Source organism: Polyodon spathula, chromosome 3, assembly GCF_017654505.1.
Source record: "Polyodon spathula isolate WHYD16114869_AA chromosome 3, ASM1765450v1, whole genome shotgun sequence".
NCBI classification, from domain to species: domain Eukaryota; kingdom Metazoa; phylum Chordata; class Actinopteri; order Acipenseriformes; family Polyodontidae; genus Polyodon; species Polyodon spathula.
In genome coordinates, this window is record NC_054536.1 from 34,997,451 (window position 1) to 35,011,651 (window position 14,201).

At 42.9% G+C, this 14,201-nt stretch overlaps 1 protein-coding gene across 4 annotated transcripts in view; it reads right to left on the bottom strand.

The window, feature by feature from the left end:
* Positions 1-14,201, bottom strand: part of ripor2 (RHO family interacting cell polarization regulator 2) — a 116,938-nt gene that overhangs the window by 69,929 nt on the left and 32,808 nt on the right. For 3 of the 4 annotated variants that reach the window (XM_041245137.1, XM_041245135.1, XM_041245133.1), the window contains exon 1: positions 267-369. The exons of the other annotated variant lie outside the window; for it this stretch is intronic. In XM_041245137.1, the coding sequence (XP_041101071.1) occupies positions 267-333 (67 nt within the window). In that variant the 5' untranslated portion in view covers positions 334-369. Of the gene's footprint in view, positions 1-266; positions 370-14,201 lie in introns of those variants that run through there. 4 annotated transcript variants of the gene reach the window in all.

The following is a 14,201-nucleotide window of genomic DNA, read 5'->3' on the forward strand; positions in this document are numbered from 1 at the left end:
TACTTAATGCATAAAGTTAAATTATAGGACAAAACCATAGTTAAATAGACAGCATTTTTACAACAATGTGTTTTGTATTCAATGTCAAACATTGTTTTACTTCACATTAATGTACCGGTATATACTGTAAGGCTGTTCTTATGCTGTCAAGGGCACAGTTTAAAAGAAAATGTTTGTGTTTAAATAATAAAGTGTAAGCAATGCTCAGTATTCAAATATAAGAAACAGTTATTTTCAGTACACACTGTTTACATAGGTCACTGTACCTTCATAAAAGACATCTTCAGATTCCTCATGCATAACGGCATCTAGGTTGTCTGCAGTGTTCTTCATCGTGACCACGAGTGTCAACTTGCAGTTTCTAAGCAAGTACATTTACTGTTAAATGTTTTCTGGGTAGCCCATTTCCTCTAAACAATTTCTTAACTTCTGCTTCTGGTAGTGAGGGCTGTGCGATGCATTGCTTCATTAAAGGAAAGTTCTGTGCAACCCATAATGGCTATTGTACATTTCACCATCAATATCTGGATTTCATCCACTTCTCTTAAGCAATAAAGGTTCACATTCAAATACAGCAGCATAGCAAAGACCTGTAGTGAAAACCAACTACATAACAGGGGTGCTGTAGTGCTGTTACTATCAACAATACACACCAAACCAAATACAAAATTGTCTGCAAAAGATGTCTTTATTTTCATGATAGGGACTGAAAAGCTATTTTAAACAGACAAATTTAAGGGCTTATTGAAAACATGTTATGGTAATAAATGAAACTTGTGAGTAGTATATGCCTCATGTCAAAATTTGATTGATAACTTCCTATAACCTTTTGTGACCTAAATCACTTATTATGATGCTGAATATGGGTCTGATTATGGCTAGGGCTCATGAATAGGCCCATAGACATAATTGCCTACATTTGGACTCTGTTTAGCACTCTTACACGCAAGCACTCACTATCATTTCACTCACTGTACTGCGCAGAGTTAATTAATATTGTTTACCCCAGTCACTGTTACAGCCACTGTTTCTTTGTTTTTGTTGCTTTGGTAGATGCCATTGTCATTTGCTGAACCCGACATGCTGACTTTATTTAAATTCCATTATTTATATAGCATTTTCTTGAAAAGACATTAATACGACTCAGAATATTTGTTTTTTATGTTTATTTTTTCATTTCAGTTTCACTCAAGTTTTTAAACATTTTCCTGTTTCTATTACTATTTTGTTATGGAAAATGTTTATTTTTTGGCCTTCATTGTTTAAATATTTAATATACATGCTGTATGAAAATGAAGTGTACCTGTCAATAACTCCAGTCTTTCATGTTCCATCTGCTCCTATATTTTACTCAAAATCATACACATCAAACAATATTGCAGCAGCAGTGAGGAAACAGTAATCATCTCCAATATGACTAGATATGACATATATAAAAAAAAACATTAGGTTATTGTCATAACCCTGGTTTCCTGAAATAGGAATGTAACCATTACCATATGGGTGTTTACCACCTAAAAACCCAGAAACCTGAATAAGCCTGTGATGCAGTCATGGCCCACCCCCAATGTCATAAAACTACTGTGCTCACAGAGCACTGCATCGTTTTTCCCCACAACCTGCTGCAATCATGAATGCAGCAACCTTTAACCAGGGTTATAATAATAACATAATGTTCCCTTTTAAGTACAAAATGTAACCATTACCGTATGGGTGAGAGGCTGTCGCAAGGGCAAGATTGGAGAGCAACTGGAATGCTGCAAGACTAAGGCAAGAGGCTGCCTTGTACGTTACTATATGGAAACCCAGTAACAAGTAGCTAGGGTGAAAAAATTGAGGGACAATCTCACTATGCCTGTGTTGTAAGGGTCGACTGGGAAGCCGCCCTTAACTCTAGTTCCAAAACCAGGGTTCTTGAGGATCCACAACATTAAGTCTGTACAAACTAGTAAAGATATGGTAAGTAGCCCACACCACTGCATTGCAAATGTTTTTGACAGATGCATCCTGGAATAAAGCCCACGAAGTTGCCATGCCCCTGGTGGAGTGGGCAATGAGCATTTCTGGAGAGGGCAAGTTGGGTCGCTCATAGATAGTCCTGACCATGTCTGCTATCCATTTTGACAATCTCTGCTTAGACAGGGCTTGACCTGACTCCAGGGTCTGCATTGGGCAATGCGTATGGAGCTGCTGCTCTCTGTCATACTGGAAAGGAGGTGGATTGAAAGCCTCCAATTCCACAGACTGGTTAAAATGAAATGCCAAGATCATCTTTGGCAAAAAAATCAGGATTGATATGGAGCATAACCTTTATCCTGGCCTCTGTAAAAATTAAGCAGGCTTTTTGCAATGGAGAATGCCTGCATCTCACTCACCCGCTTTGCAGAGGTGATAGTAAGGAAGAAAGACACTTGTAGCAATAAATATTTCAACTCAGCTGAATGCATGGCCTCAAATGGAGGCTTCATGAGTGCCTTGAGCACCAGGTTTAACCTCCAGCGGGGAACAATGTCCTTCATAGGCGGCAGAAGCCGCCGAACTCCTTTCAAAAATTGCCCGTCAGGAAGGTTAATTTTGACATGGCAAGCTGAAATAGCTGCTGAAATAGACCTTTAACAGAGAGGGGGATTTCCCCTTGTCAAAAAGGTCCTGCAAAAACTACAGTATAACTGTCATGAGACAGGTAGAGGGGTCAAAGCCATGAGGCACGAGGACTTGTACCCATACGGAAAAAGCATAGACACTGTGCTGGCATTTTGTACGGTGTCAATAACCCTACTAGACAGACCCAGATGGCTCAAATGCAGCTGTTCAATGTCCAGGGTTGAAAACTAGTCTCCTGGGCCAATAAGGGGCTACTAGGAACACAATGGCCTGGTACTGCCTGATTTTCTCCAGACAAACATTGTAAAATTGCAATGCCATAATAAACATTTATTCTCAGGATCTTTATAAGCAATGATGGACACCACTCGTATGTTTCTCAAAATAAATATTTCTAAATAAAATAATAGTTCTTCATTGCATTATTAACAGTAACAATGAAAAAAAAAAACGTTACTGATATAGATTTAGTTCATGGAACAGTATCTGCTTATATCCACTCATTTCTTGATTTTTATAAATGTTCTAAAAACATATATATTAATACAGACAAAATAAATGTTCTGATACCATTGCAAGTCAATTACATCAGATTTTATTTCAGTGTTTTTCCATTTCTTTCTTATCTCTAAAAAAGTTCCTATGATGTTTTTATCTCTGCATGCTGCTCATAGTTTCTCTGCCCTGACAGAGACAATGATTCTTGGTGATAAATCTCCCTCCCGACCTGTGAGGGTGCTGTGTAAAGGGAACAGTGCCCTGGACTGGATGGCTTGACAATTATTTCCCAGGGTTAGATGGAAGTTGGCCATCAAGAAAGGGGGTGGGGCTACAGTACACCTAGTCATCGCCTCAGAAGGGTTGCTATGTGGCAACCTTGGATTGGAGGAGAAATGGTTGCACTTGTTAACCAAGGGGGTGTAACTGACGATAGATAAGGGGACATAGCAAGATGATTTGTTTCTTTGTTATGGTTAAGGTCAAACCACTAAAGGACAAGTGTTTTGTTTGTTTGTTTAGAATAACTGTTGTATTTGTTAGATGGCTAACACAATCCAGAGCTGTCGCTATAGGCAGCACAAACCCGGACAACCAGCACTTTTTTTCACGGATAAATTGTATTTGCGCCATGTCATAAAGACGGCTGTAGTGGGTGACGTCAGACCAGAAACAGAGAATAGACAGAGACGTGGAGTTTGGTGAAGCTGAGTGCTTGCTTGCCCTCAGCATTTAATAAATGAACAAACAGAAACCAAAACAAAAACAGCACACAGCACTTGAGGCCAAAATAAACAGACAAACAAAATGAATTAACACAAAACGAAACAGACACTAACAAACAGCAGATGAACACACAAACACGGTGAGTTAAATTAATTATTTACTTTTACTTCTCTTTATGTGTTCTCCTTTTGCTTTCACCCCACCCATTCTCCACTGACCGAACACACAGCAAAACTGCTGCTGGGATGCTGGTCTCCAGACCTCCTCCCCCCTCTTTACAAACAGGGGCTCCCTAGCTGACAGCGGAAAGGCTATCAGCTTACCGACTGGTAGCAGAGCCATTAATGGCAACTGGGCTGGCAGTTCCGGCGACCCCAGGCGATGTGGAGCAGCAGGCAACCCCAGGTGATGTGAGGCAGGCATCCTTGGGCAAAGTGAGGAAGGCATCCTTGGGCAAAGCAAAGCAAGCATCCTTGGGCGAAGCGAGACAGGTGTCCTTGGGCGAAGCGAGGCAGGCATCCTTGGGCGAAGCGAGGCAGGCATCCTTGGGCGAAGCGAGGCAGGCATCCGTGGGCTAAGCAAGGCAGGCATCCTTGGGTGAAGTGAGGCAGGCATACTTGGATGAAGGGAGGTAGGCATCCTTGGGCAGTGTCGTGCAGACATCCCCGAGCAATCACTTGAAAGCATCCTTGGGCAGTGTCGTGCAGGCATCCCCAAGAGATGACATGAAGGCATCCTTGGGAGGTGTCATGCAGGCATCCCCGAGCGATGATGTCAAGGGAGTCAGGATAAGCTGGGATGTGGGTTTTGGCTCTATTCGTGGCTACTGCGGCCGGGCAGTTCTTCCCCGTGCTTCCATCAGCAGCCTATGCAGGCGCTGCTGAGGACCACCGGTATCACGTCCTGGTCCTTCCTCTAGTGGTAGAGGGCGAAGCTGTAGGCAGTCTCCCTCTTGTGGTGTAGGTGGGAGCGGTAAGCAGTCCTCCCACTTTGATGCTGAACCAGCAGTTATTCACCCTCTGCTCCTGGAGACGGAGGTGGGAGCAACGTGTAGTCTCCTGGCAACGGAGGAGGCAGCGCTGTGAAATTTACCCTTGTTACAGGGGACTGATGTGGCTCTCCCTCACTTGCAAGGGACTGGTGCAGCTCTCCCTCACTTGCAAGGGACTGGTATGGCTATCCCTCACTTGCAGGGGAACGAGCAGGCATTCTCCCTGGGCTGGTGGATATGGGGACATCAGGCATTCTTTCTCTGCTGGTAGAGATGGGAACAACAGATATTTTTCCTCTGCTGGTGGAGGTGGGGACATCAGGCATTATTCCTCTGCTGGTGGAGATGAGGACAGCAGGCATTCTTCCTCTGCTGGTGGAGGTGGGGGCAGCAGGCATTCTTTTTCCGCTGGTGGACATGGGGACTGCAGGCATTCTTCCTCTGATGGTGGAGACCTCACGGGCTTAGGATTCCTGCGGTCCCCCAGTCTCAGTGCTGGACTCTCGCGGTCCTCCCGTCTGGGTGCTGGTCTCTCGTGGTCTTCTCGTCTGGGTGCTGGACTCTCGCCATCCCCCCGTCTGGGCGCTGGACTCTAAAGGTCCCCACGTCTGGGCGCAGGACTCTCGCGGTCCCCCCGTCTGGGCGCTGGAGTCTCGCGGTCTTCTGGGCGCTCTCCGGTCCCCCGTCTGGGCGCTGGAGTCTCGCGGTCCCCCCGTCTGGGCGCTGGAGTCTCGCGGTCCCCCCGTCTGGGCGCTGGAGTCTCGCGGTCCCCCCGTCTGGGCGCTGGACTCTCGCGGTCCCCCCGTCTGGGCGCTGGACTCTCGCCGTCCCCCCGTCTGGGCGCTGGACTCTCGCCGTCCCCCCGTCTGGGCGCTGGACTCTCGCCGTCCCCCCGTCTGGGCGCTGGACTCTCGCCGTCCCCCCGTCTGGGCGCTGGACTCTCGCGGTCCCCCCGTCTGGGCGCTGGAGTCTCGCGGTCCCTCTGTATAGACGTTAGTTCCTCCTCCTCCTCATAAAGAGACAGTTGGCAAACAGATAGTCTTGGTCGCAGGGGAGGCACCCCAGCGATGGCTTGTTAAATCGCCATGGATGTCTGGCCATTAGGCGACACTCCTCCTCCCTGTCCTTCACCTCTATCCACCTTCCATCCCATTCTATTTATTTAATAATGTAACCCCCCAAAAAAACCCCAACAGAATTTTAACAGTTTTTTTTTTAAATCTTTATTTTTCAATTCAAGCAGAGAATGGGTGTGTGGCAGGCTGACGAGTGGATAGAGGCCCAGAGACAGACTGCAGTTCAAAAAAATATATACTTTTATTATAAATAAACACAAAATAAAAAGGCACAAGGGCAAAAATAATGATGTTTAAACACAAATAATCAAACAAAAAAAGCAAAACTTACAAAAATAAAGATTTCCAGGCTGGGCAAAGCCTTCACTGGATTTAGAAAAATTTAGACAACCAAACAACACCAACCTGCTTCCTCAGCTCCCTCCTCTCTACTGGGAAGCTGAGGCCTCCTTTTATGCCAGGTGGCTAAATGATAATTGATTAATTACATTAGTTGATTGCTCCCACTTGGGGCAATCAACCTGGGCAGGGAGGAGAATTTAACTCCATCCCTGCCAGTGTTTCCAAGGGCAGAGCCCTGCTCTGCCACAGGGTGAAATTGACCTTTATGCTTTTTAAAAAAAGGATTGTTTATGCCATTCAGCTACATGTGTGCACAGTTATACAGTTATGCAGAAGTTCAAATACATAGTGCATAATATTCTATGGCACAAGTAGAAAAAGGTCCAGTAAAGCATATTGAAATCATGGAAAAGCAAACAAGTACAGTAAACTCTAACATATTTGACAATGGTTAAATGGCTAAGCAAAGTTCAAATGTTTGAACACTAACATTTCAAACTACCTCCCTACAGTAATGCTGCCCAATCTCTATTTGTTATGCATTCAGTGTGACAAGCACTACTGTATATACATATTTACAATCGGGAAATTCCTTTACACACTTTCCTTGGAAAATGCATAGACGGCCCTGTGGCTTAAAATGCTATGGTTTCACCAAAATCTTCAATAATTGTAATAATCAGATATTCTTAGTAGGGATGCAATGATACAGTACAGCAGCAATGGCTCCTCCAGACCAGGTTTATGCTACAACCATTGAACCAGTTAAACCTCCATCCAGGTCCTAAAGCAGTTTATTACGTAGAACAATAACACAGAACAGAGTGTGAGAAAACAAAATGTATACAACAGGTCACTGTCAAATTAAGCGCTCTGATTGGTTGTTAGTGATCACATGACCACGCAGGAATTTTTGCACTACTGCACAGGTCTGAACTTTTTTTTGCTTCATCACGTTCTTAGAACTTAAATTAGCTGCATAAACATCAAAGTGCATAAACAACAGTATAGAAATTGCAGACATCAATAAAATACATTCAATAAAAAATATACATTTAAAGTTTAAAATGTTGTGTTTGTTTTCTTTTTATAAAATTAACATAATGTAATTCTATGCACACAATAGAATTACATGAAACATAAAATGACCACACTTTCTGGGTGGTTGAAAGCAATTATATAATTACTCTACATCCTGGCATGTGTTATTGCTTACATAGCTGTTAAAACTAGTATAAAATGGCCATGAAGGACCGGAGTTGCCCATGCCTGCACTATGGTGACGATACAATCCATATCATGATAAATAAGTCACAATATGATATGTATCACGACATGCAGTTATCACAATAGATCTAATGGTCCCCATGCACCAGTTTGTACAATGCATAATAAGATAAAATACATTAATGATTTGTCAGAAGGAAAAATGTTATTGATAAATCCAGAGACTCATAACCACATGAATATTAAAAGCCAGCTTTCAATTATTGCCAAGGAGGCTTTCCTGTTGCAGCAATAGGTCTCAGTTCCCTTTTCAGACACCAATGTGGTCACATGATTCATGGGAACGGAACTTGTGGATTATGTGTTACAAACCACACATCACCTCCACCCTTGTTGCTTTCCATTAAGACTCCTGTAGCTTTAGAAAAATCTTCATACCCATCTGATAATTTACCATGCATTTATCTATATATCTGTACATAGTTTAGATACGTATCTCTCAGTGTTTAGCACTATATAAAGATAAGCTATCACCTAACAGGGCTATTTATTCTACTGTACCTACCATGTGTGTGTATTGTAGCTATCCTTTTACTGGAACTATCTGTTATTGGAACGGATGTGTCCCAACAGTCTTCTGTAATTGAAGGTAGAAATTGCAATACAATATCAATATGAAAATTGATGTGGCAATGGTAAAAAAATAAGTATTATTAGAGGGAACTGAAATTCTGTGGCAAGAGAAATGGCATTGACTTATAACTACAGGTACATTACCATGTGTAGTTACACTTTAGTTACCATTTACTGCTATTTACTACATGCACTTGTATTTTGTAATAAATATGGTAACCAACATGTTAGTACAGTGTAGCTAGAGCACATTAGCTGTATTTTCAAGTGTATCCCACAAACAACTTGGTTAACTTTGTAATATCATCAAACATTGCTTCCTAGAAGAGTGCCCTGGTATTAAACAATATTATTTGTTTATTTAGCAGACAGCTTTATCCAAGGCAACTTATAGAGACTAGAGTGTGTAAAATATATCTCAGCTGCAGAGTCACTTCTGAAAAAGAAGGAGCACAAGGAGGTTAAGTGACTTTCTCCAGGTCCACACAGTGAGTCAATGGGCAAGCTGGGATTTGAACTAGGGACCTCCTGGTTGCAAGCCCTTTATTTTAACTGCCAGACCACAGAGCCATAAGCACTAAGACTACCGTATATTTTTACAGCAAGGTAAAGAAGGTCCTATTTAAATAACTTGCTTTGTCTTGAAACACTAAGCAAAACATCATACTGAAAATAGGGTGGGTGCTTTAGGGTGGATCTGACACATATTTAGAACAACTTGAGCTCTTAGAAACAACAGGAGGGGCCCGATGAAAAATAAACGTGATCTCTGTTTCTATATCTGTGGTTGCTGCTGTGTCAATCAAGTCATGTGTTTTACTATAGTTCAAATCTTACATCAATGGTCTACTACAAAGATACCAGGATGTAGCAGCAGTTGAACATATTTCCATACATCCCATCTTGGGGTTGAGTGAAACATTGTAGTGAAGCTAATAATGAATTCATAGAGAGATCATCCAAATAGGAGAAGGCTCGCCTTAGTGAATTGGTCTTTTATATCTAGCTGGTCAAGCACTGTGCCTCATTACAGAAATGTGCCATATTACAGGGTCTGAAACAACGGGCAAACCGACATAAGTAACCGACATTTCACACCCATACTAAGTTGTTCAAATTAATCATCACATTTTAAGCTATCCCATTTGAAAATATATACATAGAGCCTGTGTATATATATTTGTAACACTGAACATATACTACGTAAACTACAATGGTTATGCTGAAGATACTAGCTGACACACTGGAATGTTTTTATTGAGTTTTCAAATAGGAAATATGTTTGTTTTAGAACACTCTCACACATAGGATATTACAAATTTAAGCAATCAAAAACAGTCAGAAAATTGGAAGTACAGTGTTTGTTTTCACTTTCCCTTGACAGAAATACCCATACTGCTCCCTCTACTGAGCATATTATAAACCAACAATCAAACTAGATCAGGAAGTCAGTGTATATTTAATAACATTAGTATTCTAAAACCTGCCTGACAATATATCAACTGTATTTTGGTTCCACTAAATTCTAGAAACAACCAAAACAGAACTAAATTATTATGCTTTGCCAATACTAAAATGGGCCTTTTTATACTTTATTTGGCAAGGCAAGCATAACTAATGCTAGAGAATATCCACAATTTCATTACACCAGGATAAGGTGTAATGCAGTTCTCTATATAAATGAAAAATGTTAGTGTGCAGATAGAGGGACATACACTTCTGTCATACAGTAAATCCCTATGGCATGGTGAAATATTTCAGTTGATATTAACTAGAGCAGAATTTGGTCCGAGTGGTTTTGGTATGACAGGTGCTTATTACACAGCTTGTCTAGCTGCAGGGTGAATTCATTGCTGGGCCTTGACCTATATTATTGCACCAGGTACACGTGTATATGCTAACTTACACAATGTTACACAATTGCTGTGTTTTCAACTACGATGATTTGCTGTATTCCACCCTGCCCATCATTTTCTCTCCTAACCAAATATACAGTATATTGTGGCAAAGTGGTTGATAGTGTGCAAGTGCAGGTGATTAAAGAACAGACAGACAATTGTAATCCAGGTGAAAAGTCCAGTGCCTGACAACAAAACAAACAGTAAATAATAATGGAGGTAAGTAATACAGCAGCGTGTATTACTTAACTTATAATCCCTGTGTTACCCTGCAAATAATCATCCTGTTTTTATTATACAACCACACAAAACACATACACAAGTCCATTAGTGCGTGAATTAGTGCTCGTGGTGCAGTGCTGTTCCAGGTTTATGCTGACCTCTGGTGACAGTTCTGGAACTTGTTAGCTATTAAGTGATAACACATAACAAATAGGCAGAACAAAACAAACACTCACAATTATCCATAACAATACAGGTCCTTCCAGGTCACTTAATAACAACCAAAGCGAAGGAACAGATGACGATTCTCTGTCCCCTTTTATGCTGTTACACATGACCCCCTGGTAAACGAGTGCAACCGCCTCTCCAATCTACGGCTGCCACATCATTTCCCTTCCGGATCAATGCGTTCTGCAACGGAGTCTCGCCTTCTTCCAGACTGGCCGACTTCCTGACCTTGGGAAAGAACAGTCAGACCAGCCTGTCCAAAGAACTCTGTTGTCGTTTCTTAATGCCCTTACAGGTTTGGAGGGAGATTTACAACCAAGAATCATTGTATTTCTGTCACACACACACACACACACATATATATATAGCTATAATTATATATATATATATATATATATATATATAATTAACACTACAGTTTTCAATATATAAACCTTTCACAGCAAACTGTTAAACTTGAATACCAAGTATGTTTCTTTTTTTTATCGAATTGTAGAAGGATTAGGATTGGGTAGACCGTTGGAAAAATCCTACAGGTTTTAAGGATGGCCTGAAAATGACTACACAGGTGACAGTTCTAGCTTAGAGTTTGCTTTTGAGAATTGCATTTTAGATATATTTTAAGGGAGTGCGACAAACAGTTACATTTTGTGTCAAAGACTTAAATAAATTATCAAGAATACACACCTGTTATTAACACTAAATAAATAAACTGAAACTATTCTAAGCTATTAACATTAACTCAATGTTCATACTTCATTTTTTAAAATAGACTCTGACTCACTGTGTGACCCTGAGCAAGCCACTTAACCTCCTTGTGCTCTGTCTTTCAGGTGAGATGTTGTTGTAAGTGACTTTGCAACTGATGCATAGTTCACACACCCTAGTCTCATATCTTGTAAAGCTCTTTGTGATGGTGGGCCACTATGAAAGGCGCTATATAAAGATTATTATTATAAACTGGTAATTACTCCTCAGCCATTTAAGACAATTATAAAAAAAAAAAAATGAAGTAAAAAAACCACCATTTAACTACTGTTATTGAACCAGATAGCTGTGTTTCTGTGTACAAAAGCAAATCACACATACAGTAATACTACTACTTTAACGTCTTCACCCCCATCATTAACCAAGCAGCTGCAGCCTCTATTTAATGACATGCTGTGAGAGGGGAGGGATCTGGACTGGCCGGTAGGCGCATGTGTACGTTTGTAGGGGGTTCTGACACCCCGTGTATTCCCACGCTGTCAGGCAATGTCTGAATGACAGGAATCAACTGGGAAGAATTGGCTGATGCTCTGTCACTGGCTTGGGGGTGGGGCTATATGGGGTCTGTGACTAAATAAAAAGGCACTGTTTTGTATCCTCTCTGGCTCATGCAGGAAGTACGGTGGAGCATGACTTCACGAAATCCTGACCCTAAAGTGAAACTAGAAACTCTGGAGCAGCGAGTCGACAGTCATGTTCAATAAATATACCACTCCACAGATAATTGAAATCAATAGGATCAAGCTTGAAGAAGTCAATAACTACATATACTGAGGACAGTTAGTTTTGGCAAGGGAGAACCAAATGTGCAAAATCAACAGAAGAGCAAAAATGGGCTGGAGTGCCTTTGGAAGATTAAGCATGGTTCTGAAAGGGAAACTACCCTTATGCCTCAAGAGGAAAGTCTTCGAAGAGGAAAGAGCTATCTGAAGAGTATCTCAATCTCAACTACTGTTTCTATTATCAAGAAGTACTTTTGAAAACAAATTTATAGAACTTCCTGTACTGACCATTAAAGTTTTACATTTACCCTTCAAATATGTAAGTATAAATGCATTTATTTTCATACAGCACTGTGACAGAAATATGAGTTATGGTGATGAATCTTCCTCCCGACCTGTGAGGGCACTAAAGAACTAGAGGAGAAGTATCTGGAAGGGCTGGCCTGACAGTTCGTTTCCGGGTCAGGGAGGTGTCAGCCTGGAAAGAAGCGAGACTCTGTTGTATTGATTTGAAAGGTAAACGAGAGGCAGCTGCAAGTAATAAGGCAGCTGCAACCGTTTACCTAGATATCATACAGGATTACATATAGGGGCCAGGGTAACGCTGATTTTTTCCTTAGTTTGGGTAACGTGAGGAGAGAAGGACTGAGAGAGGAGCTCTCAGAGTGAAATACATGTTGTGTGTTGTCTTTGTTTGTTTATAATTGTCTGTCTTTTCTCGCACCACTAGACAGTTAAAGCACACCTCCGGAGCTGTCGCCACGTAAAGCACTATACGGAGCACCACTGCACAGAGTACCTGCACGTTTGAATATCACTCAGGACTGGTCACTGTGCCTTTGTTTCTGTTCGAGACTGTACTGTGTTCTTCACCATCCCCGCACTTTGCACATTGTTGTGTACTGCCGGGGATTTATTATTTGATGGTCGCCAGACCTGGAAACAGCACAAATAAACATTTGTTCACTGAATTACCGTTGTCTGTTCATCACTCCTGCACCGCATCACCGCTACACCTGTTCCCCTTACCAACCACTTTGCCACACATGGTGTCAGAACACGGGACTATGGACCGCAACGTGCTGGCGGAGCTGCTGCAGGCGCTGGAGAGCAGACGCGACGCAGAGGAGAGAAGGAGGGAGGAGCGCTACACGGCGCTCATTGAATGGGTAGGGCTGGCCGTCGCTGCAGCGACGACCCCTACCGCAGCACCGGTGATGTCGCCCCCGAAGGCATGGGCGATGAAGATGTCGGCGGAGGATGACCCGGAGGCGTATTTGGTGGCGTTCGAGTGGCTGGCTACCGCGACGGCTTGGCCGCAGGAGTTCTGGGCCAGCTAGTTAGGACCCTGCCTGATCGGGGAGGCTCAGGCAGCCTACCAAACCCTGGGTGACTATCACGCCACCGATTATGACCTGGTCAAGCAGGCTATCCTCCGCCGCCTAAACATCACTACCAAGACCCACCGGGCGCGGTTTAGGGAGTACCGGAGAGCCCCGGAGACATGCCCCAGGGTGGTTGCAGAGCAGTTGTGCGACCACATGGTGCATTGGCTGACCCCCGGGAAGAAGACCGCCCAGCAGATGGGGGAAGCCGTTGTGATAGAGCAGTTCTGCCATGTGGTCAGCGCCGAAACCCAGGCGTGGATACGGCGCCACAACCCTGACACCCTGGAGGAGGCTGTCAAACTTCGAGGACTCCCTGACTTCTGCCCGGGTCGGAATCCTGTCCGCCCCTGCACTTCGGAGCAGCCGACCACTCCCTCCCTCTCCTGTCGGTAATGCTACGACTTCCCTCATCAGAATCAAAACTGTGTGCTAAATGGCAGGGGCCATATGAGGTGATTCGGGCTATAAGGAAATATTATGAAATATTATGAAATTAGACAGCCCGATCGCAGAAATGAACGTGAAATTTACCATATCAATTTGTTAAAGCCCTGGCAGGCAAGGGAGGTCTTATTTATAGCCCCAGGCAATATGGAGGATGATTTAGGTCCCTGTCCAGAGACCCAGAGCACAAGAGCGATTTCTATGGGGGAACAATTGGTTCCAGATCAGCAAAGAGAGCTGCGTAAGCTTATTGAGGAGTTCAGCAATGTTTTTTCTGACGTGCCCGGCAGAACAAACTTAGTTGAATATGACATTATCTCTCCACCAGGTGTCACAGTGCGAGAGAGACCGTACCGGATCCCAGAAAGTCGACGAAGTGGCGTTCGCAAAGAGGTATGGGATATGCTCGAGCTTGGGGTGATTGAACCTTCCAG